Source organism: Scaptodrosophila lebanonensis, unplaced genomic scaffold, assembly GCF_003285725.1.
Source record: "Scaptodrosophila lebanonensis strain 11010-0011.00,11010-0021.00 unplaced genomic scaffold, SlebRS2 tig00000101-arrow-pilon, whole genome shotgun sequence".
Lineage (NCBI taxonomy): Eukaryota > Metazoa > Arthropoda > Insecta > Diptera > Drosophilidae > Scaptodrosophila > Scaptodrosophila lebanonensis.
In genome coordinates, this window is record NW_022060569.1 from 4,244,298 (window position 1) to 4,270,607 (window position 26,310).

Here is a 26,310-nt window from a genome sequence, read left to right on the forward strand (position 1 = left end):
TTCATGTACAGAGTATAAAACTCATAATCAGAATGATCCAAAGGACGTTTTTCATATCTTTCGAAGATTTTACTACAATACCCAGTAGCGTGGCCCGTTCTGTCAAATTTCAATACTCGATAACGCTGTTCTGGCTTTCTAGTGTTAAGGAAAACACAACTTCGCGAACTATCACGTAACGGGATATGACATAAGCGATACACACATTCAGCAGCTGATACTTGTCGTTCATGAAGAATTTTCATACAAATCCGAAAAAGCTTTCGTTAAATATCTGATTCTTTACGTTGTATTTGTTGAATTGCTTGTGCTATTCCAATATCTACCCCTTCAGGTTCTCCTTTTGACAAGTACTTTGCAATGTAATACGCTATCGCTTCATTTGAGCCGCATGGCTGAATGTCCATGTTACCCGTCCACAGTCTTAATAAGTCTGGATGATAATTATTTACCCAAGCATCATCTTTTCGACGCTTAAGTAAACAAATTCTTCCTCCATTACGAATAGAGTCATCTGAGGAATGAGACACTATCTGAGTCCCATTGCATTCTTGCCGTGGAAAATTAAATCGACATCTTACAGAATTACTATTTTTCGTACACGTTTCTGTATGTCGATGAATTTGACATTTTTTGACAAGATCGTGAAGTTTTGGATCTTCTTCTCCTGTAGGCATTTTACAGGAACAGTTACGATCAAGAAGATGTTTTCCTTCCTCCGTATCAAACTTTGGATAATTTTCTATCCAAATTACCATATGAAGATGGGGACTACCACGACGTTGGAATTCAATGCGCCATCAATAATCTTTTACTCTCCCTCCAAAAATTTCGTTAATATTGCTTATATATTTTAATAACGCATTAACTCTAACCATAAATTGCCACAATTAAAATAACCAAATTCTTTAAACACGTCCAGGTGCCGAGACCCTTAGGAACTTGAGAGCGAGTCACAAAATCAATAATAACCGGTACGACAAAGGCCAGCGATGTAGAGCACAGCGCCCCAATGAGAGAGATGAACAGATTTAGCTTAGAAAAAACCAACGCCACGCAGAATGTCATCATAATCATAATGAAGCGCCAAATCACCTGCAATGTTATGGGATATTTCTGAGCGCAGCTGTACGAACGCTTTACAGGCGGCCACAGGATTTTTATCATCACAAAAAACTGAATAGGATAGCCAAAGAATACTCCCAAGGCAGCCACAATCTTCACCACCTGAGACATAACATCCTCCACATTCAGATTTAGCGTTATGCTGCCCTCTACGAGTTCACCCCAACGCATATAGCTGACGAATCCGGTGAAAATGAAGAGGCCCGTAATGAAGACCATTGTTAGATTGAGGACGCCCCATCGGCTGCTGAACTGCTCAGGCTCTCGCATATAATTGCGTAACGGCAGGATCAGAGCAATGCCCTCGTATGAGAAGAGCGCCGTGCCAAAGAACAGAGACAACTGTGCACCTGAGGTGAAGAGATGGCATTCCGAAATAGACGGCATCGGACCCTCCTGGAATGAAATGGACAGCGTCGCAATCAGACCAAACAGCAGCGCAACATTCGCCAGCAGGGATATGGGCGATATATACTTCAGATTGGTCATCAGCGAGGGTATCATCGCGGGCAATAGAGCTATGAGCATTACCATACTCATGCTTATATCGATGCCGTTTTGCTCCAGCACCTGATACAGATTCTCGGTGATAAAGACAAAGTATATGGCACAGAATCCGAATTGCGTCACACAGAGAAACATTTCGACAATGAGTTTCATGGCGCGGGACATGCGACGCAGGAGCCGGGGCCCAACATCAACGTAGTCAATTGTGAATTGAACATTTTTGTTACTTGTTGTTCGTTTGCAAATTCTCACAAATTCGTCTAAATGATCGCATTCGATAATACAAGCTCTTCCGTTGTCCTTTGCTTTTTCACCTTTTGGACCGCACGAATGAGAATCAGAGAAGTAATATTTGTTATCATAATGCTTCACTCCGAATGATTTTCCTTATGATATCAGTACTCCTGCATTATGATTTATAAAAAGTTCTAAAAATACCGTATTCACATAAGGGATCTGGGACTAAAATTTTGTGTTCCTAGGTCTTATAGTCTCCGAGATATAGGCGATTATACGAATGGAAAATCGGGAAAACCCCCATATGGGGGAAGTGGGGGGAAAATCAAAAAAATAAAACAAACTCGTATAAAATACACAAATAAGGCATCTTTGTGCAAAATTTGGTGTCTCTAGCTCTTATAGTCTCTGAGATCCAGGTGTTCATACGGACGGACAGACGGACAGACAGACAGTGCTAAATCGACTCGTCTTATCACGCTGATCAAGAATATATATACTTTGTGGGGTCTGCCACGCCTCCTTCTGCCTGTTACAATTTTCAGCTCCCGCAAACATAATATACTTCTGTACATGAAATGTATATAAAGTTATACAAAAGCTTGTCGAAGTGTAAGTCCAAAGGTTGATTCATTTACTTGGTCATTTAAGCTTCCGAATAGGCTTGGTTCATCATCAAAATTTATTTGTAGTCGTTTGTTGAATATAATAAGATCATCTTTAATAACGTTGAAATTCCGTACGAGCAAGTATCCATCATTTTGTACAGGATAAGCCACGAGACTTATTTCCGTTTGAAATATGATATTACTGTAGATCTGATCACCCGCTATCATATTCAAATTAAGAATATTTGTTGACCAACATTGTGGCGGAAGAATAGAAGCTCTTACAATGTTTGCCAATACCATAGCACAACATTGTACACCTGCAAATCCCAATATAAATGTATTATCATTACCTTGATGCCATGAGACACGTAAAACATTGATGAGTCGTTAATTCTCATGTAAGCACTAGTATTCTCTGTTGATTCCTCATTGACTTCAACTTCATTCTGTAACGACACTTCTTCTACTCTTATCTTCTTCATGAAGCACAAGATTTTCAGTAACTTCAAAAACGTCTTGTGCAAGCAATACCGCCTGACCTCGGAAACTATATTGTCCAAACAAACCACTCAACTTGATAACTTTAACAAATGGAATGATACGTGAAATTAATCACGGTTCAAACTGTGACAAATCTGTAATAACTTCTGGAATAGGCCCTGGATCTAGATTATTCCAATACGATTTAGATGGTACAGTCTTTCTCTTCGAATTTAAATGAGTCTTGCAACGGTTACAAACAACTAAGCAATTTTTAAGCTTAAGTTCATTGGGCAAATAAGGTGCTATATTACTGTTTACAGTCCACGTTTAGTGCCAATTTCACAAATTTTATCACGTATAAAAGCCGCTTTACTCGCTCTATCTAATTCTCTAGAATCAATATTAAGCTGCCGCATGTGCTGCAAATGGGCTGCTCTATCTTCTGCTGACTGTGAGGCTCGATACTCAGCACTATGTTGCCGCTATGCTACAAACGGGTTGCTCTATCTTCTGCTGACTGTGAGGCTCGCTACTCAGCACTATGTTGCCGCATGTGCTGCAAACGGGCTGCTCTATTATCTCCTGATTGTAAGGCTCTATATATTTTCTTATAAAGTCGCTTCTTATTATACCCTGTACCCGTAGGGTAAAAAGGGTATATTAGGTTTGTGAAAAGTATGTAACATGCAGAAGGAAGCATCTCCGACCCCATAAAGTATATATATTCTGACTCAGCATGACGAGAGAAATCGATCTAGACATGTCCGTCCGTCTGTCCGTCTGGATGAACGCAAGGATCTCAGAAACTATAAAAGGTAGAATAACAAAAGTTGGCATCCAGATTCTCCTAGGTCCGAGAAAGGACGAGTTTATTTTATTTTTTTTAATTTTCCCCTCCCTCCCCCGCTACAGAATTTCGTCAATAGCGTCCACATTTCAAATTAAACGGTCAAAATAATAACAGAGGTAGAATATAAGTAATTGTATATACATAGCAATTGCGTCTGTGTGACTGTATGCATGCCTATGCGCATCTATTCGTGTCTGTGTAAGCATGTTCGCAGTCAACCAAAGCACCAAACAGCCGCGGGCAGCGCTTGGGCAGCGCTTGAGCAGAATATAATTCAATAAAAGTAAATAAATAAATAAATATATATATATATATATATATATATATATATATATATATATATATAATATAATATAATATATATATATATAGACCAAAACAAGTTATATCAAATAATATATAAATAAATAATAAGAAATTCGAAAATTATATTTGAATATTTCCCACATATTTCAAAACCATATTATTTCCTACATATATAAAACATATTTGAATATTTCCCACATATAAAAACATATTTAAAAATTATATTTTAATATTTCTCACATTCATAAAACATATCAAAAATTATATTCTAACATCTCTCATATCTATAAAACTTATTTGAAAATTGCTTTCTAATATCATTTGGTTTGAGTGAAATTTGTGGCAAACGAAGAAAATTTGATTAGGCCCCCAATAATAGCAGATCAACCACAGGTAGGCGGGCACATCATAAACAGACAACAACAAAGACAACATTTGCAGAATAGAGGCATGCCAAATAACGCGGAACAGGTGATAGCAGCCACGGTTAGCCAAATTTTAGCACAACAATTGCCAGCATTAGTGAGGCAGTTGGTTAACCCTTCCAGGGAATTTAATGATGTAGAAGAACAGGGAATAGCTGTCAATCAGAATTTGAACGATTTGGACCGGGTACCCGACATCGTTAAAAGCCTCCGAGAATTTTCCGGTGACCCGGCAGAGTTGAGTTCATGGAAGAAGATTGTAGATCGTATTCTGTCAGTCTACGCAGCCGAGGCTGGTTCGCCAAAATACTTTGGCATATTGCATACCGTGAGAAACAAAGTCACAGGTAATGCAGATACGGCACTCGAGTCGTACAATGTTCCTTTAAATTGGAGTGCCATCTCCAAGTGCATCTTACACTGCACTACGCAGATAAAAGGGACCTAGGAACATTGGAATATCAGTTGACAATGTTGGTACAAAGTAGCAACCAATCAGTAGAAGAATTTTATCAGGTTGTTTATAACCGCTTGTCCTTGATACTAAACAAAGTAAGCTGTATGGAACTAAACAGGGAATCTGAAACTCTTATGACCAAAATTTACCGTGACAAGGCACTAGATACATTCGTTAGAGGATTGAGAGGAGATTTACCACGGATCCTAGGAATTAAGGAATCAGTAGATCTTCCGTCGGCTCTTCATTACTGCCTGAAGTTAGAAAACCAAAACTATCGGACTAACATAGCGTGGAACAAGAACCAACAGACAAACTTCAGAAATTCCAATAGGCACATACCACCACCAGTATTGCCACCTGGAAGGGCTCAACCCTCAAGTACAGCAGGCTTTAACCAAACACCACCCATAGGTTTCAGACATCAATTACCAGTTCGAACACCTTGGCCGAACACTACAAACTACCGACCGAATACATACAACAATACGGGACCGATTACACACTACCCCAACCAACAAACTTACCAGACACAACCACAACAAACGCAAGTACCTCCTCGCCCTTCGGCACCAAAACCCCAACCACGTCCTGAACCAATGGACGTTGACACGAGCATCCGCACAAGGATGGTCAATTACATGAATAGACCCAATTTCGAAGTAGGAAAAAGACCTCCACCACTAGCGAACGCTCCTGACAAAAGACAAAGGAACTTTAACATACAAACAATAGAAGAACAGACTGAGACCAAAGACAGTGAAAACTACATGACCATGGAAGACTACACTCAGGCAATTCTACACTCCGAACAACAAACCGAATGCGAACAGACGCTGAATGAGTACGCCCAACAAATAGAAGAAGCAGATGACGAACTGTACGACCAATACGAACATTCAGACATCAATTTTTTAGGATAAATAGCTCCTCTCTTCCTTATATAGAATGCAAGATGGGGAGCGGAAAATTACTTAAAATATTGATAGATACGGGATCGAATAGGAATTATGTCCAACCTAAATTTGTGTCCAAGCCTAATCAAAATGAAAAGTGTTTTGAATCCGTCACAGCTGGCGGAAATATTAAAATCACACACCACAAGTTCGCTAACCTTTTTAATAGAAAAGATATTAAAGTAAAATTCTTTCTCTTACCCACGCTAAAAACATTTGATGCCATATTAGGCAACGATAGTCTTAAAGAATTAGATGCTGTAATTCAAAGCAGCAAGAATATATTAATATTGAAAGACAACATTCGCATACCCATTAAATAGAAACAAATCGAAGCAGTCTATACAGTAATACCACGAACAGACCACATGACAAATGAACAAAAAAACAAATTAAACCAATTAGTTAAAGCATACCCCAGTCTTTTTGCCAATCCCGATAAAAAACTGACATATACGACTAACGTAAGGGCAGAAATCCGAACTAAGACAGATTCTCCAATATACTCAAAATTTTACCAATTTCCAATGTCGTTAAAGGACGAAGTACATAAACAAATTAAGCAACTTTTGGAGGACGGAATAATCCGACCCTCCCGATCTCCATATAATTCACCTGTGTGGATTGTTCCAAAAAAATTAGATTCTTCTGGGCAAAAGAAATATCGCATGGTCATAGATTACAGAAAATTAAACAAAGAAACAATTGCAGACAAATATCCTATACCCGAAATTAACGAAGTATTAGCACAGCTAGGTAACAACAAAGTATTCTCTGTCTTAGATTTGAAAAGTGGATTTCACCAAATCCCTCTAAAAAATCAGACATAGAGAAAACAGCTTTCTCCGTTAACAACGGAAAATATCAGTTTACACGACTCCCTTTCGGACTGAAGAATGCGCCGTCAATTTTTCAGAGGGCTCTTGACGATATACTCCGTGAGCATATCGGAAAAATATGCTTTATTTACATCGACGATATTATTATCTTTAACAAGGATAATGAATCACATGCACGACACCTCAATGCAATATTCAGAACTCTACAAGAAGCCAACATGAAATGTCAGTTGGACAAATGCGAGTTCTTCAAAAATAAAGTAGAATTTATGGGATTTGTTATTTCAGACAAGGGTATAGAAACCAATCGCAACAAGATAGAGACAATAGGAAAATACCCACATCCGAAAACTCTCAAAGACCTAAGATCTTTCATTGGACTCGCCAGCTATTATAGACGATTTATAAAAGACTTTGCTAAGTTGGCAAAGCCCCTTACCTCTCTTTTAAGAGGGGAAGATGGACGTGTGTCCAAAAACCAATCGGCAAAAAAACTTATTAACCTGAATGAAGAGGCAATTGAAGCATTTAACAAAGTTAAAAACGCATTGGTTTCGAACGAAGTAATCCTCCACTATTCAGACTTCAGCAAAGAATTTCATCTGACAACTGATGCATCCAACTTTGCTATTGGCGCTGTTTTATCCCAGAACAAGAGACCCATTTGTTTTCTTTCTAGAACACTCTCTAAAACAGAAGAGAATTACGCCACCAATGAACGGGAAATGTTGGCAAAAATTTGGGCGCTAAAAGCTCTCAAAAATTACCGCTACGGTAAAGCGAAAGTAAAGATATATACCAACCACCAACCTTTACCACATTCTCTTAGCAGCTGGAACGGCAATGCAAGAATAAAACGGCGGAAAGCGTACCTGGAAGAGTTCGACTATGAACTTCTCTATAAGCCAGGTAGGGATACTATTGTAGCCGACGCGCTATCAAGAATCCCTGTCATCAATAATATCGGGTCAGTAGCCTCTACCCAACATAGTGCAGACAGTTCAAGCCACAACTTAATACCAAGCATAGAAGCCCCAATAAATGCATTCAAGATCCAGATATTTCTTAGCAAAGCCAATGAGTCAGATTATAAATTCGACATCCCATTTCCAACCTTTCATAGACACACCATAACACGACCAGACGTTACAGAAAATGGACTTATACAGATATTGAAAGCTCATTTAAGCCCATCAGTAATTAACGGAATAATAACCTCAGAAGAAATAATGAACCAAATCCAACAAATATATCATAAACATTTTAGAAACTTCAAAATTAGATTTACACAGACTCAGGTGAAAGACTTAACAAACGAAACAGAACAAGATGAGAAAATTTTGACTACACACAACAGAGCTCACCGTAACGCACTAGAGAATAAGAAACAGTTGTCCGAAAATTTCTATTTCCCAAAAATGAAACAGCAAATAATGGAATTAGTTAAACAATGTCAGGTTTGTAAAGAAAAAAAATACAAGTAGCCTATCGTACCCAACTAATCCAAAACTCAAAGAAACACCAATCCCTGAATATCCAGGACACACAATACACATCGGCATATACATGACAGAAAAGAATTTAGTACTAACAGCAGTAGATAAATTTTCGAAATTGGCTCAGGGACGGGTAATTAAATCTAGGACAATAGAAGATATAAAAAAACCACTTCATGAGGTCTTATTCTATTTTGGAGTACCGAAAGCTGTTGTGATAGACAACGAAAAATCTCTGAACTCGGCATCAATAACTTTTATGATGCAAGACCAACTAGGTATCGAGGTCTACAAGACACCACCCTATAAAAGCGCCGTTAACGGTCAGGTAGAGAGATTTCATTCGACGTTATCGGATATTATGAGGTACAATAAACGAAAACAGGAATATAGAACATTTGAGGAACTTCTCGATAAACCAATATACGACTACAACTACACCATACACTCAACAACTAATAAGAGACCATTAGACATGTTCTTCGGTAGAAACGTGACCACAGATCCAAATCAGTACGAAAAAGCTAGGAAAGAGAACATTGACAGACTAAAACAGAAACAATCAACAGACATGCGCAATCATAACAAAAAACGTAACGACATACGTACTTACACACCAGGTCAAGAAATATTCGTCAAAGTTAACACAAGATTAGGTACCAAACTATCACCCAGATATAAAAAAGAAATAGTTAAGGAGGATAGAAACACTACCATACTAACAACAACAGATAAGATAATTCATAAAAGTAATATAAAAACAAATAAAAAAGCTAAAGTCGGGTGTCCCGACTTTGAAATACTCTATACATATGTTTACAATAATTATAGAAAATAAAAAAAATTAAGAAATGTAAAGGTCTAACGTACATCGATATGTATCGATGTTATCGTAACGTATAAGAAGTATTAAAATAAGTGTGTATATTGATATGGCGTGGGGGTAGGGACACACTGAAAGAAGAAGAGGAAGAAAGGAGAAGTATAAAGTGTGCACGAAGTTTATAATCGCAATAAATATAAGCCATCCGTAGCAAATAAAGCTTAATAAATATACGAAGTTTACAATTCAGATGTGGGGTTTGCCCAAAAGTTATTATATCAATGAAATATATAGAAATTATTAAATTATCAAAAGAGGACTTGCAAAAGCTTCTGGCCAACAAAGGGGTGACAATTTGCAACAACGCGTCACTAAACCAACTGCGTAGTTTGGCGAGGGCAGTGATGTCAAAGAACGCTGTCCTTGAACAGTCCTTGGACTCCAGCAATGATCTCGATTGCCAGCGTGTTGAGGCTGGGTCGGAGATGGGCTGTGAGCAGTCTAATGTCAGCGCCGACGTAATTCAGCCGTGCTCTACGCTGCAAGAAAATAGCAGCTTACCAATAATGCCCGATGGTCATGATTCTCAATCTGACCATGCACGTGTGGACTTGCAGACGTCCGCAGATACAACCGATGTGGCCCAAGCGAGTGGAGCGGATGAGTTGGCTTCTATCAAAAGCCAGGTTGCGTTGTACACCGCTCGTAAAAATCTTGCACAACTAAAAGCCGAGGTTAACGAACTCGAAAGTCGACCACAACAGGAAATCCGGCGATCTCAAACGGGTCTGAATGACATACAAGCCACTATACCCGTATTCTCAGGAGACGATCATTTGTCCGTACATGTCTGGCTTCGCGAAATGGAGAAGGCAGTCCGGATGCACAGCTTGTGTGACATCCAGCTTTGGTCGTTGGGCAACCGTCTGCTTCAGGGATCAGCAAAGGATTATATGCTGTACGAAGAGACATCCAACTATACAGAGTTCAGAGAGCGCCTATTGTTGGTATTTGGTCACAAGCTGACTAATAACCAAGTCGCTAAGCTCTTGCAGAACCGAACTATCGCAAAAGGCGAGTCGCTGCTGCAGTATTTTATTTGCATGCGAAACATTGCGCAGCAAGGAACATTCGAGGACGTGGACGTAATCAAGTACATTGTAGATGGCCTCGGAGATCGGTCAGGATGCGCCGCTCCTCTCTACTACTGCACTACATTGGCGGAGCTCCAACAAAAGATGATGCGGTTCCAGACTCTGCAGGATGAAAGCGTGCGCAAACCAAACGCTTCGCGTACGCTTGCTGCTGGCCGCACACAAGTTGTCGGTTCGCCTATCACCACTGGAGAGATCAGATGCTACAAATGTCACCAGATGGGGCACTTGAGTCGACAATGCCAACGAGCCAAGAGACCAGAAGGAGCTTATTACAACTGCCTCGAGGTGGGTCACCAATACAGACAATGCACGCTTCCCCGTCGCAGCTATGGGTACAAGTGAAGATACGGAATCTACTGAAGACAAATCTTTAATGAAACTTGTAAGTTTAGAAATACCTGGTAAAGAGGGATGCACTAACATTAGCGATATATTTGCTTTATTGGATACAGGGAGTCCCGTAAGCTTTGCAAGCAAATCATTGATGCCACACTTGGTGGACGAACGTAAATTAGAAATAAGCCATTTTCGTGGACTTAGTGGCCAGCCTATTTTGACATATGGGAAAGTCAGCTGTTTTTTGTTATTCCATCAAAAATATTATAAGATTAAAGTAAAGTTTTTGTAATTCCTAATTTCATTTTACCAACGCCACTATTACTTGGCAGAGACGCTCTCAGAAGCCTTAATGTTAAACTAAGTATAGGCAGAAATGTAAAAGGCTGTACTGAAACAGCATTATTAAATAATTCAATTTCTTTTGTTTACGACTCGTTTTGTGCATCCCTGTTTGCTAATTTACCTAGATATAATGATAAGAAAAACAATACTGTTGGCACTGCCATTAATAACGTTTCTGTGAGCACGAATGCATCTATGGTTGAGAGTGAGTTGCAGAATTGGTTTTCGGAAATGCAATCAGTTTGCGCTGTAGCATTGGACAACAACATTGTTAGCGTGGGCGGCGAGTTTGGTTGCGACGCAATGCGGGAGCGCCAGAGAATTGTGGATGGCCATTATGTTGACAAGTTTTCGATGAGTTACGGGTCACCTAAGCATATGATGAGTATTCGACTGACTGACACTACTCCCTTCTATAGCTCTCCCCGCAGATTATCCTATTACGAGAGGGGTGTTGTCAATGACACTATAAAAGAGTTTTTGGAAAATAAGGTTATTCGACCAAGTAATTCCCCATACGCATCGGCAGTGGTATTGGTGAAAAAGAAAGACGGCAAAATTAGAATGTGCGTAGATTACCGTGGATTAAATAAGAAAACGACCAGAGATAATTTCCCGTTGCCCTTGATAGAAGATTGTTTGGGATACCTTGAGGGTAAATCGGTATTTTCTGTAATTGATTTAAAAAGCGGTTTCCACCATGTGGGAGTAGACGAGGAGTCTGTTAAATATACTGCATTTGTTGTTCCCGATGGTCATTTGGAATATGTGCGGATGCCGTTTGGGCTAAAAAATGGGCCATCAGTTTTCCAGAGATTCATATCAAATGTTTTGGGTGACATGATTAGGAGTCACCAAATTGTGGTGTATATGGATGACATAATATTAGCTACACGGACCGTCACAGAGCATTTCCAATTGCTGCGAAAGCTACTTGATAGACTCTGTGAGAATAGCTTAGAGATTAGTTTCAAGAAAAGTATTTTCTTACAGAAGCGAATCGACTACTTAGGATATGATGTCAGCGCCCAAGGGCTTCTTCCTAATAACTCACATCTCAAAACTATTCAAGAATATCCGGAGCCACTCACTGCTAAAGCGTTACATTCATGTTTAGGATTATTTTCCTATTTCCGCAAGTTCGTTCCGAAATTTTCAAGTGTGGCAAAGCCATTAACAGAGTTGCTGAAAAAGGGAGGCCCTTTTCCAATGCAAGAGCTTGAAAGAGATGCATTCAACACATTGCGATCTGCCTTATCCAGTCCGCCCACTCTGTCTATATTTAATCCCAATTATGTAACTGAATTGCATACGGATCCTAGCTCGCATGGATTCGGCGCTGCGTTGATGCAACGGCAGCCCGATGGCAAGTTTCACCCAGTGTTCTTCTACTCTAGAAGAGCAACGGCCGCCGAGTCGCGTTATCATAGCTTTGAGCTTGAAACTCTGGCCATAATTTATGCGTTGCGCCGATTCCGCGATTTGGAGCATCGTTCATTTCTAATAGTTACTGACTGTAGTTCCTTGGTGCAGACTTTGAGCAAGAAGTCGATAAATCCACGCATTGCGCGATGGTCTTTGGAGTTGGAAAACTATAATTACTCGATCGCCCACCGACCAGGTTCAAATATGGCGCATGTGGATGCATTGAGTAGACAAACTGAGCTTTTACAGGATAATTCTGGGGACGTAGTCGATCCGTGTGTTATTGTGTCCAAAAAACGCGACATAGAGAAATTGCACAATGTAGGGAAATCATTTGACATAGAGAAGGCGCGTGATTTAGTTAGAAAGTTTGATAATAACGTAGTAGACAACAGTGATATGGAATGCACAAAATTAGTTGGCGTTGTGGGTGCCACTCCGCAAGATGTTGATTTGCTATTACAGACGGAACAGATGAGAGATCCTGAAGTGCGTCAACTGAGGAAAAAATTGGAAAATGGCGCTGTACAAAATTTTGAATTGATAGATGGAATTGTGTATAGAATAAATACTGAGGAAAAACTATGCTTGTATGCCCCAACTCTGATGCAGGACGAATTAATTAGAAGATGTCATGAGAAATTAGGTCACCTTGCAGCCGAAAAATGTGTCAATTGTCTGAAAGAAAGATATTGGTTCCCTGCGATGAAAAGTAAGGTCGAATCATTCATTAGGAATTGTTTGTCGTGTATTTTGCACTCCGTGCCAAAAACCATACATAACAGAATTTTGCATAGTATTCCAAAGAACCCCGTCCCATTTGACACGATTCACATTGATCATTTGGGTCCGTTACCAAGTATAAACTCGAAGAGGAAGCATTTGTTGGTTGTCATTGACGCGTTCACTAAGTTTGTGAAATTATACCCTGTTAATTCGACCAGCACGAAAGAAGTGAAAGCGTCCTTGGAAAAATATTTTGAGTATTATAGTCGCCCTCGACGAATTGTTTCAGACAGGGGTTCATGTTTTACGTCGTTTGAGTTTGTCGAGTTCCTTGAGACTAGAAGTATTGAACATATAAAGGTAGCCACTGCAGCGCCGCAAGCCAATGGGCAGGTCGAGCGGGTAAATCGAGTGCTGATACCGATGCTGGGAAAGTTGTCCGAGCCCTTGAATCAAGCTGACTGGTATAAACTGATTAATCGGACTAAGTATGCTTTAAACAATTCGGTGCAATGTAGTACTGCTGAAACTCCATGTGTTTTGTTGTTTGGTTGTGATCAGAGGGGACCTATAGTAGACGAATTAACCGAGTACCTGGTAGAGAAGTTCAGCTCTAGGAACCCCAACAGCCTTCAAACCGTAAGACAGAAAGCTGGTGCTAACATTCAATTATCGCAAGAACGCAATGAAGTTCGTTATGCATTAAGGCATAAAGCGCCGCCTAAGTATAAAGTAAATGATTTTGTCGCTATTCGCGATGTCGATGTCACTCCTGGGTTATGTAAGAAATTCGCTCCTAAATATCGCGGCCCATATAAAGTAAACCGTGTATTTCCGAACGATCGGTATGAAATAACTGATATTGACGATTGTCAGCTTACGCAATTACCATATTTAGGAATTCTAGAGGTAGCGAGACTCAAACCATGGATGCATACGCGCGACAAGCTAATAAGTCTGTGTTTGTAAACCATTATTGTGATCGAGGTCGATCAAATGTTAGGTTGGCCGAATGTAAAGGTCTAACGTACATCGATATGTATCGATGTTATCGTAACGTATAAGAAGTATTAAAATAAGTGTGTATATTGATATGGCGTGGGGGTAGGGACACACTGAAAGAAGAAGAGGAAGAAAGGAGAAGTATAAAGTGTGCACGAAGTTTATAATCGCAATAAATATAAGCCATCCGTAGCAAATAAAGCTTAATAAATATACGAAGTTTACAGAAAATTAAAAAAAAATAAGTTTTGATCGATTTTACCTTTCTCGGTATTCGAACTCACGTAAAGGGTGTATAATTGCACATTCTTAGGTCTTATAGTCTCCGAGATATAGGCGATTATACGAATGGAAAATCGGGAAAACCTCCATAGGGGGGAAGTGGGATGGAAAATCAAAAAAATAAAACAAACTCGTATAGAATACACACATAACGCATCTTTGTGCAAAATTTGGTGTCTCTATCTCTTATAGTCTCTGAGATCAGGTGTTCATACGGACGGACAGACGGACAGACAGACAGACAGGGCTAGATCGACTCGTCTCGTCATGCTGATCAAGAATATATATACTTTGTGGGGTCTGCCAAGCCTCCTTCTGCCTGTTACATTTTTCAGCTCCCGCAAACCTAATATACTCTTGTACATTTCATGTACAGAGTATAAAAACAATAATATTGTAAACCTAGAACTTAACGAACTATTTCATTGTAACAAGACACTTTATGGGATAAGTAACAATTGTAAGAGATACCACAACATTAAAATTTGTAACAAATCAAAAATTGTAAACCTAATCACTAATAGTCGACGATGGACTTATATTGGTCAACGACTTCAACGGCATAATCAAATGGCAGGAGGCAGAGAAACGCATAAAAGGCACCTATATGATAAACTTCTGGAATGAGACCGTATTCGTCAATAAACAAGAGTTCAACAACATAGAAGTAGCAGTCATGACTCCAGGAAGTCCCACAATACAAATAACACCAATGGAGAGCGAACGGATTAAGATTCTTTCTCTGAAAGCGCTAGAGGAGTTGCTTATCAACAATTTAAGAAATATGAAAAAACTCCAAATACATTCTACAACAAATAGGGTGGGGCTTATAACTCTGTTCACAGTTGCTATTTTTCTTACTTGCACATTATATGTTAAGAAAAGAAAAAATAAAGAAATAATACTGGAACTAAATCATAAACAAGAGATTAACAGAAGAGAATCGACGCAAATCCAAATGGAAAACCCACAAAGAAACAACCTCCGGTTTAAAAACATACCCTTCTTCTGATGATCGGTTGAGGACAACCTTAAATTAAAGGGGGAAGAGTTAAGACCAAATAAATTTGCATGTCGACATTAAACAAACTTGCAAATTTATTATAAATAATTTATCCAAAGTAAACCGGAAGAACATTGCAACACAACATAACAAGTGCAACAAACTGCTGACTCTGCGTCTGCCGTATTTCCTGCACGCGCCGGCCAATATTACCAGGAACGACGCTGCCAACGCTGCGGCCGCTAAGCCACAGCTTGTTAGGGATAGATTTGATTTAAGTAAAGTCAGTCGCAAATTTACAACCAAATAAAGAACTACTACTCTAAAGTATTCTTTAAACTTGTTATTTTTTTCGTGATTTTAATTAATCGAAAATAAACTTGCTTAAGGCAGAATTTGGGAAACAAAAAAAAAAAAATATATATATATATATATAATTAAATATTCAACGTAACATCGATTGAAAAAAAATGTTTTATTTAATATTCAATACGACATTTATTGACTTAATGGAGAATTACACTTAGGTGAATTTAACGATAAGTTTGCAAGACTCGATCCGTATTGCTCGAACGAAAATATAAGACTCAACTCCTCCAAGTTTCGCGATCGCTTAGCAAACCTCGGTTTAGAGCTTTCTTGGTCAAGAGCTTTTTCTCTTGACAATGAATTCCTTTGTTCAATTGGACTTTGGACTTTTGCTCGTCCCGAATTTGAGCCGCGTTGGAAATTGGACCTTGCTCGTCCCGAATTTGAGCCGCACTGGCAATTTGGTGAGAACATAAATTTGTTTACAGCATGAAGTGTGGGAGCCAAATTGTTATTGCTATAAATTCTCGGGAGTCTACTTACAATCTTTTATGTACTATGATTTTATGTGTACGTGCCGCTGGCGTATTTGAAATTATACATAAGGTGCAAGAGTGGTGCCGTTGGCATATGTGAACTTATATGTGGGTGTATGGGTGTGATGCATATGTCACTTCCCCATCCTTAAAAAATTGGCCTGTCCTCAGGCTAACACTGTAGGGTACAACTTAGGGCTATTTCCTAGTGTTACAATTTCATTTTCTTGCAAGTCATTTGGATTTTCTATCTTCAATTGATCTTTTTGTTTCTTATACTTAATCAAATCTTTGTGGTATTGCCTTGCACTTGTAGGCACAGTACAACATTGCGATTATTACAATTATTGCAAGTGTTGTTAACATAATTATTTGAAAGGTATTATAATTTTTTGTATACTGTTGTACAATTTCCTTAGTTTGAATATATGATAGTGGTTCTAATTTTGTTACATTGTTGCTTACATAGATAGTTTGTGTATAGTCCAGCGTTGTGCCAGTGATTATTATTTCGTCAAGCCGCATGGAGCAGTTAAAAGCTTTCATTACATTATTTCTTTCAATTATTATTTCTCTATCTAGACAATTTTGGTTTAGAACTGTTCTAGGCAGGTTCCAGGTAATTATTATGTTAGGCTCGATATCATTTATTTCAAAACTCTTGTGGGCTTTCGTGTATCTACACTCAGTTGTGAGTTGGTTGAGTATTCCCGTAATACACCTGCTCGTAACAAGGTTTCTGGAGTTGGCCGTGTAGGCTTGGTTATCTCGAACGAAGTATTTGTCATGTATTATTTCAGTCAATATATTATTGTTTTCATCTGGGTACGGTAGTACCTCGAAGATTGGCAGTTTAACAATTTCTCGTGGAATGTGGGACACAATAAGGATCTCATTTACGCTGGGGTTCAGCCATGTGGAGGTCTTTATGCTCAAGAGCTTGTCTGAGGTAACGTGAGTTATAGAGTCGTGTTTCAGTAACTTTGGATTGAATATACCGAGTCGTGTCAATTGCATGCCCAACTCTATGTCTTCAATGTACTCGGTGAACTGCTGCAAATTAAATATCAGCATAGCCAACCTTTGGTCGTTTTCGTTCACTTTACTCAACTGGTTCATAAGTTCCATCCCATTATTTATAGCGTCTATCACATGGTTCAGTTCGGATGTCTGCACGTTATTTTCCTGCAGGTAATTAATTTTGCTCTCTAACTCTTCTTTATCTTCCTGATCCAATGTGCCGAACAAGTATTTATACACCGTTCCCACAATGTTTACAAGGCCTCTTTTACTTCGCTTAACTATTCTTAGACCATTCATTTCTCTTTCAAGTTTTTTCCTAAGATACTGAATTTGTGTCAATGTTCCGAACTCCTCAGTTTGTCTAACCAGATCTTCATACGTCTGTTCGGTTTTTGTCAAGTTCACGGACAAACAATGATATTGATATTTTACAGGCAGATCTATTAATCCTGTTTTAAATATAAGGTAGCCATTTTTCGCATGAATAGGGTTCACTTCCAGGCTTTGGCTTCGGACGGAGCTCATCAGCAAAAACAATACTATGATTACTGCCAATTTAGTTGGCAGCTGGCGGTTCAGCAGGGGACGATCTGGAATTATCGTATTTACTCTTATTAACCTTTTTCTTTCTTTTAAACTTTGATTTATAGTGAATTATTTTTCTACCTCTGTTTGTTTCTTCAAAGTGATTGCTATCTATCTGTTTTAAGCCACCAGTTTTCTTAAATGGGGTTGTTGTTTTACTTCTTACAAGACTAACTAACTATTTCGCTCTTCATTCAGTTTTTCTATCCGTTTTATGTTTTGTTTTATGATTGTAAACATAAAGAATTGTCTCGAATTTGGTCATTCTGACCTCTGGATCGGACTCACTGTTGATTATTCTAAGTTTTTCATTAACTGTTTTATGAAATCTCTCTATGTCAGAGACTCCATTTTTACTTGTTGTCAACTTTATGTTAACATCCTCTGTTTTTAACCACAGCTGTAATGCTGCGCACATGAATGCTGAATCTTTATTTGCTTTTATCTCTATGGGTTTTCCCATTTCATTGAACACTCTCAAGATTGCTCTCTTGGCCTCCAACCAATCTCTACCATTTACTTCTATCAATGATGCGAATTTAGAATAAACATCCACACACGACAGAAACTGTCTATTATCGACCATATAAAAGTCCATGACGTATTTGTCTCGGGGACTGAAAGTTTCAGGGGTTATCTCTAAGGGCAATCTTGTATCTCTGTGTTCAGTCTTTGCTATATTGCATATCTCGCATTCGTTTATAATATTTTGTATCAATTTTTGGTAATCTGGGTAGTAATAACTCTCTTTAAAGAGGGCCGTCTGCTTTTCTATTCCTGGATGCAAAAGATTCCTGTGTGTTCTGACAATGATTTCTTTGAAATCCGAATAAGTCTGTATGTCGACCAATTTTTTGCTTGTCTTCATGACCTTAGTGAGGTTATCTGGGCCAATTATCTCTATATAAGCGTTTTGGAAAACCAGAAAGTCGGTTTCGTTAGGAAAATAAATAACGCTCTTTTTTGTACACAAGTATTCCTTGATTAATTCTTTAGCATGTTCCAAAGTCATTTCTGTGTATGTGATTATAAGTTTTGTTTTGTGGAAATAGTTTATTAACTGGACTCCATTTGAGTCGCCTCTCACGAATTCTACCTGTTTATTGTAATAATTTAAAGGTATTTCCGTGATTGAAATGTGAGTTTGGTTGTCTTCTTGGGCACTATGCACTGTTGCTTGCGTTGGTAATGCCACTTCTCCTAATAGGTTTTCTTCTATCTTAACTCTTGACAGGGCGTCTGCCACATGATTTTCCTTACCGGGTAGGTACTTGATATGATAATCAAACTCATTTAATCTGATTCTCCATCTTTGTAACTTCATGTTGGGTTCCTTTATATTGTTTAACCAGACCAACGGTCTGTGATCACTCAAAATTTCGAACTTCCTACCGAAAAGGTATGATCGAAAATACTGAGAGAGAACCGCACCTATAGCAATGTTGCTGGCGTCCGTCGTGAGTGAAAACGGTTTACTGAAGTCAGGATAGGTCAATATTGGATCTGACGTTATGAGCAACTTGAGTTTCTCAAAAGCCGAATTATAGTCTTCTTCTGCAATGTCTATTGTTGCTCCTTTTTTTAGTTTAGAGGTCAAGGGTTTTACAACCTTAGCAAAGCCCGGTATGAACCTACGATAAAAGCCACAAAGTCCAAGAAATGACTTAATTTCCTTGGCTGTTTTTGGAATAGGGAATTCAACGATTGCCCTTACCTTGTTAGGGTTTGGCCTTATACCCTCAGTTGTTATAATGTGACCGAGAAATTCAGTTTCCTTCCTCATGAACTCACACTTGTCAAGCTGAAGTTTTAAATTGGCCTCTCGCAGTTTTGCGAAAACCTTTCTCAGAGACACAATATGTTCCTCCACTGAAGTGGAGTAGACTACTATATCATCCAAATAAACCAAACAATCCTTATATATCAGTTCCTCCAATAAATTGTTCATGCAACGCTGGAAAGTTGCGGGTGCGTTTTTAAGTCCAAATGGCATACGAGTGTATTCGTAATGGCCATGTTTGGTGGAAAATGCGGTCTTCGCCATTGACCTTGGATCCATTTGGATCTGATGAAAGCCTTTGGCCAAATCAATTGTTGTAAAATACTGGCTCTTTCCCAGTTTATCCAATATCTCATCCATTATAGGAATGGGATATTTATTATCAACGGTTATTTCGTTGAGATTTCTATAGTCTATGACTATACGACATTTCTGTTTGCCCGAGGCATCACTTTTCTTTGGCACAATCCAAATAGGTGAGCAATATGGGGACTTAGATTTGCGAATAATGCCTTGAGTCAGCATTTCTCTCATTTGCTTATTGACCTCTTCGTCAAAAGCTTGAGGGTACTTATATGGTCTCTTATAGACCGGGTCTTCGTGCTTTGTCTGAATTACATGCTTTATCGTGCTCGTGAAAGTCAAATTTTCACCTTCTCGATATTGGATATCGCGAAATTCTGCCAAGACCTTTTTAAGTTTTTCTTTTTCTTCGAGATTCAGGTGATCCAGCCTGAACTCGTTGGACTCTCTCAATTCGTTTTGGACTGAGAAATTAAAGGGTATGTCCCCTGTTAGAGGTGGGTTGAGACATTTAAAATTGTCTTCGTCTGTTTGCTGGTCATTGTCACTATACCTAATCATGAAAGGATAGTCGTTTAGGGTCACTGTCCCTGTTTTATAATCGATGCTAGCCTGGCACGCTTCAAGGAATTCTCTTCCTATTAGCATATCATAGCGATCGGAAAAATTGTGTATGTAGAATTGCTGTTTAGTCGGACACAGTTTACTGGGGTGGAACAACACTGCTTCATTTAACTCTATTGTACCATTAATAGTACGGACTTCTAACGGACAAGTTTTTGACGGAAAGTTGAAGAAATTCTCCTTCAACAAATTGATTGAGGATCCTGTATCTATTACACACCTAATTTCTTTATTATTCATCAGTATTCTGATGAACGGGTTCCTGTATCTGGCTCCGAGGCTACTTGATGAAAATTTTCTGAAGTGTCCATTTTAAACTGACCACTAGTGCTTTCACGCTGCCTCTTGACTGGTGGATTGGGTGCACTCCGAACCTGAGCCGTCTGATGATTGACAGGGTTGTTTACTCTATCATGATGCAATTTTTGTTGCAATTCTTGATGAAATTGTTGATAATTCTCGGTTTGGTGTATTGGTCTAGTATTATTGTAAGTGTTTGTATGTCTACGAGCATATGTTTGATTGGAATTTTTATTTTGATTCCCATCATTATTTCCCCCATTCGCACGATCATTGCTATGCCTTTGGTAACCTGAATTTTGGGGTTTTGATTGATTTATCGGACCATTGTAGTTTTTATTCCTATCGGAGAAGGTATTTTCATAAATTCCCTCTCTCTGAGCCACTTGTTTCAAGCCTGAAACCGTACTTATATCGTACCTTGCCAATACCATGAACAATCTATCTGGCAGTTTTCTTGTAATCACATCTTTTACAGTTTTGTTTAGGGCGTTTTTATATAATGCTGTGTTTCTACTATCATCTTCTAATGTTAACTTATTTGTAATCAAAAATGACTTATATTCTAATTCTTCCACAAACTTACGGATGTTGCCGCTAAATTGTGTGTTGTAGAGCCGTCTGAGCAGCTCCTCAAAAGGGGTTTGCGTTTTAAATTCCGATATCAGGACCGCCTTCAGCTCGTGCCATGAATTCGGTGCCGCCAACTGAGATACTCGTTGTGCATCTCCTGTTACTTGCATTTCAACTGCTCCAAACAAGACGCTGCGCTGTCTTGGGTCTGCGGTCAAGTAGAGGCGCATAATGAAATCAATTCTTCTGATGAAAGCGCTGAACTCCTCCGTGGCTCCATTGAACATAGGCACCTGCCTAATCTGTCCGAGGGCTTGACTCAGATGTAGCTCTGTGAGAACGGGTGTGGATTCTGCACTCGTTGCCATTTTTGATGATTTTTATTTGATTGTGATTTTGTTGGTTTCACTTGGTTGATTTGTGGTTGAGTCTTTGACCTGGGACTTTAATTGTCCTTTAATGGTCGTTGATTGTGGTTGAGTTTTTGACCTGGGACTTTAGTTGTCCTTTAATGATCGTTGATTGTGTGACACTTTTCGCGAAATTGAAGTAAGTCCGATTTAGTTGTGATACTACACTCAATTGTGCGCGATGATCGGAAAGAATCCAGTCGTTTGGAATTCCTTTCTTAATTGATCATATCACTCACGAACTTTTTTAAAGTCTTCGTTTACGCACTACACACGTGGGTTCTTCAGCGGATATATTTCAGTGAATCAATTTGTTCAATTGCGTAGAATGAACAGATGCTGCCTGAGCATTAGCACTATTAACATTCACAATGAATTTAGTTACCGGTTCAAGGATAATGTTAGAATCCTTACGTAGCGGTTATTTGTTCACCTTAGATATATCCTACCGGCTGCGCCAATTAAATATTCAACGTAACATCGATTGAAAAAAAATGTTTTATTTAATATTCAATACGACATTTATTGACTTAATGGAGAATTACACTTAGGTGAATTTAACGATAAGTTTGCAAGACTCGATCCGTATTGCTCGAACGAAAATATAAGACTCAACTCCTCCAAGTTTCGCGATCGCTTAGCAAACCTCGGTTTAGAGCTTTCTTGGTCAAGAGCTTTTTCTCTTGACAATGAATTCCTTTGTTCAATTGGACTTTGGACTTTTGCTCGTCCCGAATTTGAGCCGCGTTGGAAATTGGACCTTGCTCGTCCCGAATTTGAGCCGCACTGGCAATTTGGTGAGAACATAAATTTGTTTACAGCATGAAGTGTGGGAGCCAAATTGTTATTGCTATAAATTCTCGGGAGTCTACTTACAATCTTTTATGTACTATGATTTTATGTGTACGTGCCGCTGGCGTATTTGAAATTATACATAAGGTGCAAGAGTGGTGCCGTTGGCATATGTGAACTTATATGTGGGTGTATGGGTGTGATGCATATGTCACTATATATATATGTAAGGTGGCAACACATAAGAGTATTGCCAGCCTGCCTTTTCCGCACGGAGAGAGACAGTAGAGCAGTGGAGTCGTGAGAGAGAGGTCGAGCTGAGAACGTCGTGAAGAGAAGTTGTTTCGTCCGTAGCAGTGTGTCAACGTTGTAGTTTGTAATTAATATTCCTTTAAATCAGTTGTATTTGACTTATCCCACATTGGTTTATAATACTATATAATATTCCTTTTATAATAAACATCTTACATTTGGGGGCTCAACCGGTCCAATGTGCGCAAAAAATAAAGAACAGTGGCAGTAAAATCGGATATGTACAGTGAAGTTTGACTCGATCGTGGAGGTAGAAAAACTGTGTGAAAAGTTGTACGGGCTAAAAGTTGAGCGTACAGGGTTATTTATTGTAGATTGCTAAAAGTCGAAAAGTTGTGAAGTTGTGCAGCTGTTAAAGTAAGCAATTTTAATAATTCAGCCAATCAAGCCAAAAGCAGCGCAGTATACAAGGCCAAGTGATCGCGTCTAGAAATTTCTACAGATACACACGCAAAAGTACCGTAAGGAATTTTGCACCTACAGAAGAAGAGAATGACGAAAACCAGACGAACGCCGCATAAAGGGAACATAAGTACCAGTTACATCGACGCCATTGATACGGTAGAAGAAAACGAAGAAAAGGAGATAGCAACAATGTCTCTGAAAGTCAGCGAAACAGCTATAAAGAGCAACAGTGACGTCACAGCGCAAATGCAGCAGCTTATACAGTTGCTGGCATTAAAAGTGGAAGTGGATGAACGCAAAGAAAACCAAATCAAAATAACGGCCGATAATTTTGAAAAAATTTTAAGCGATTTCGACGGTTATTCGGTGCCAGCTGTAAAATGGCTTGAAATATTTGAGCGTAATGCTGATGCTTACGAATTGTCGGACAAGCAAAAATATGTACAAGCGAGGGGAAAAATGTCGGGAGCTGCCAGATTGTTCTTGGAGTCAGAGTGTGTGAGTGATTTTAAAGAGCTTAAACAAAAGCTAATCGATGAGTTTGAATGTTCTTTGAACAGCGCCGATATTCACCAGCTGTTGAGTGACCGAAAAAAGAAAAAGTCTGAGTCCTTTCATGAAGACATTTTGCATATGAAAAAGTTGGCAAGTGTAGGAGATGTAGAAGACGCATCCGTTTTACGCCACATAGTTAATGGCCTCAATATAAAGAATGAATTTAAATGTGCCATGTATCGATAAGTCGTATAAGTCGCTCAAAGAGGAGTACGCAATTTACGAACTAGTTCATGAGGAAGAGAAAAAACGCACCGAGAAAAATACAACTATTGCAACTGGTAAACAATACAATAGTGACAAAAGAAAAGAGTTCTGTTTTAATTGTGGCTCACCAGACCACAAAAGAAGAGAGTGTACAGCGGATACAAAGTTCTTCAATTGCAGCGAAAGCGGACATATAGCGCGGGACTGCAAGAAAAAAGTCGAGAAAGTGCGAGTTATTGCAGATAAAAGTCGCTTAAAAACAATTGTTATCAACGGGGGTAGTGTTGCATGCCTAGTTGATACAGGATCGGATGTAACAATTTTGAACGAACGTATACTGAAATGTTTAAACGATATCGAGATGCTGAAAAGTTATTCTACGTTGCGCGTATTGGGTAATGCGAGTTGCCGAAGCCAGTTAGATGCTTTCTTGCCAATGTCGAAGTAGACCAGTTGTGTACAAAGCAATAGTTTTTGGTCGTACAAAGTCACAGGATGGATTGCAACGCGCTGTTAGGACACGACTTTCTTAAAAAGTTCAAGTTCTCTGCTGATAGCAATGGCTATACTTTTGAACGGTTGCAAGCCGAACAGAAGTCCACAGATGAATATCCGCTAGATGTTTACAGTGTTTTTGAAGAGTCTTGTGTCATTTCAGCCTCATCGCAGTTTCAAAAATCCGTCGATCAGTTGATCAAGATCAGTTGTCAGTCGCCTGCAGCTCAGTTACAATGTCCAATTGAGCTGAAGATTATTCCCGATGGAGTGTTGAAGCCATTTTGCCACTCGCCGAGTCATCTGTCTGTCAAAGAAGCCGAAACTGTAAAGTTCCAAATCGAAGAATGGTTGGGGAAAGGCATTGTTCGGAAATCGTCATCACACGGTGCAAGCAGAGTCGTCGTAGTCAAAAAGAAGGATCAGACGCTTAGAGTATGCATCGCATGCCGCAAGTTGAACAGTATGGTGTTACAGGATCGCTCTCCTGTGCCCATGGTTGAAGATGCACTGGAGAAACTACAAGCAGCTAAGTATTTCACAATAATGGATCTTGAAAATGGTGTTCGTTACAAGAGAAGGATTATTTGAATTCAACAAGGCGCCGTTTGCGTTCCGAAACTATTTAGCTGGTATACGTTTCGTGAACCATATCTTCCAGAAGCTGATAAATGAGGATATTATGCAACTGTACATGGACGACATAATAGTTTATGCTTCCTCAGCTGAACAATGTTTGCAGAAAACGAGAAAAGTATTGGAAGCCGCTGCTTTGAAAGATGAAGTGGAAAAAAAGCAAATTCCTTTATCAACGTATATGTTTCCTTGGCCATGCCGTCGGGAATGGTAGCGTTTGGCCTGGTACCGAAAAGATTACTGCTGTCAGCCGGTTTTCCACGCCGAAAAATAAAAAAAGAGTTCAGTCGTTCCTTGATCTTACGGGATTTTTCCGGAAATTTATGCCGAGCTATGCGCAGGTTGCGCGTGCACTTACGAATCTCCTGTGGAAAGATGTGGAATTTAAAATTGCGGAATTAGAGTCCATGCAAAAGTTTAAGTATATGCTTACGAGTGAACCAGGTTTGCATATTTACGCCAGAGAAGCACCCACCGAGTTACACACAGATGCATCTAAAGAGGGTTATGGAGAGGTGTTGCTGCAGTCATTTGATGGAAAGCTCCATCCAATCTACTATTGGAGCAAGAAAACGTCGCAGGCAGAATCGAGCAGCATAGTTACGTCCTGGAGGTTAAGGTGGCATATTTGGCATTGAAAAAGTTCCGCCATTATCTGCTGGGAGTCCAGCTTAAGCTGGTGACGGATTGCATCGCTTTTAAGCAGACCACGAGCAAGCAGGATATGCCGAAAGAAGTCGCGCAGTGGGTTTTGTATTTACAAGACTTTTGTATCGATATGGAGCACCGTGTAGCCGAAAAAATGAGACACGTCGATCATCTAAGCCGTTACCCACAAAATGTGTTTATGGTATCAACACTTTTGTCGGTACAACTAAGGAAAGCACAAGAAAATGATGAGCAACTACAAGCAGTCGTCAAGCTGTTACAAATTGGGCCATACGAGAACTATAAGATGAAAGGCGGGCTGCTATTTAAAGAAGTCAACGGTAGCGAATTGCTGGTCGTCCCAAAGCTGATGGAGCGTGAGGTAATTAAGAACGCTCACGGGTCGGGTCACTTTGCGGTGTGCAA

The 26,310-nt window shown here is 39.3% G+C and overlaps 2 protein-coding genes across 8 annotated transcripts in view; both read right to left on the reverse strand.

Moving 5' to 3' along the window:
• LOC115628070 (synaptic vesicle glycoprotein 2C-like) overlaps positions 1-26,310 on the reverse strand; it is a 124,728-nt gene that overhangs the window by 20,005 nt on the left and 78,413 nt on the right. The gene's annotated exons all lie outside the window — the stretch shown is intronic.
• LOC115628110 (proton-coupled amino acid transporter 4-like) lies at positions 871-2,790 on the reverse strand. The gene is made up of 2 exons (XM_030524096.1): positions 2,763-2,790; positions 871-1,946 (listed from the first exon to the last, which is right to left on the reverse strand). The coding sequence occupies exons 1-2, from the start codon at positions 2,788-2,790 to the stop codon at positions 871-873; spliced, it is 1,104 nt and encodes a 367-aa protein (XP_030379956.1).

What these genes read in the sequence shown, in the direction of transcription:
- LOC115628110 (XM_030524096.1), bottom strand. Translation starts at nt 2,790, where the DNA reads ATGTTGTGCTATGGTATTGGCAAACATT. An exon ending in CTATGGTATTGGCAAACATT is followed by an intron (nt 1,947 to 2,762) that starts GTAAGAGCTTCT and finishes GCGGTCCAAAAG; the next exon opens with GTGAAAAAGCAAAGGACAAC.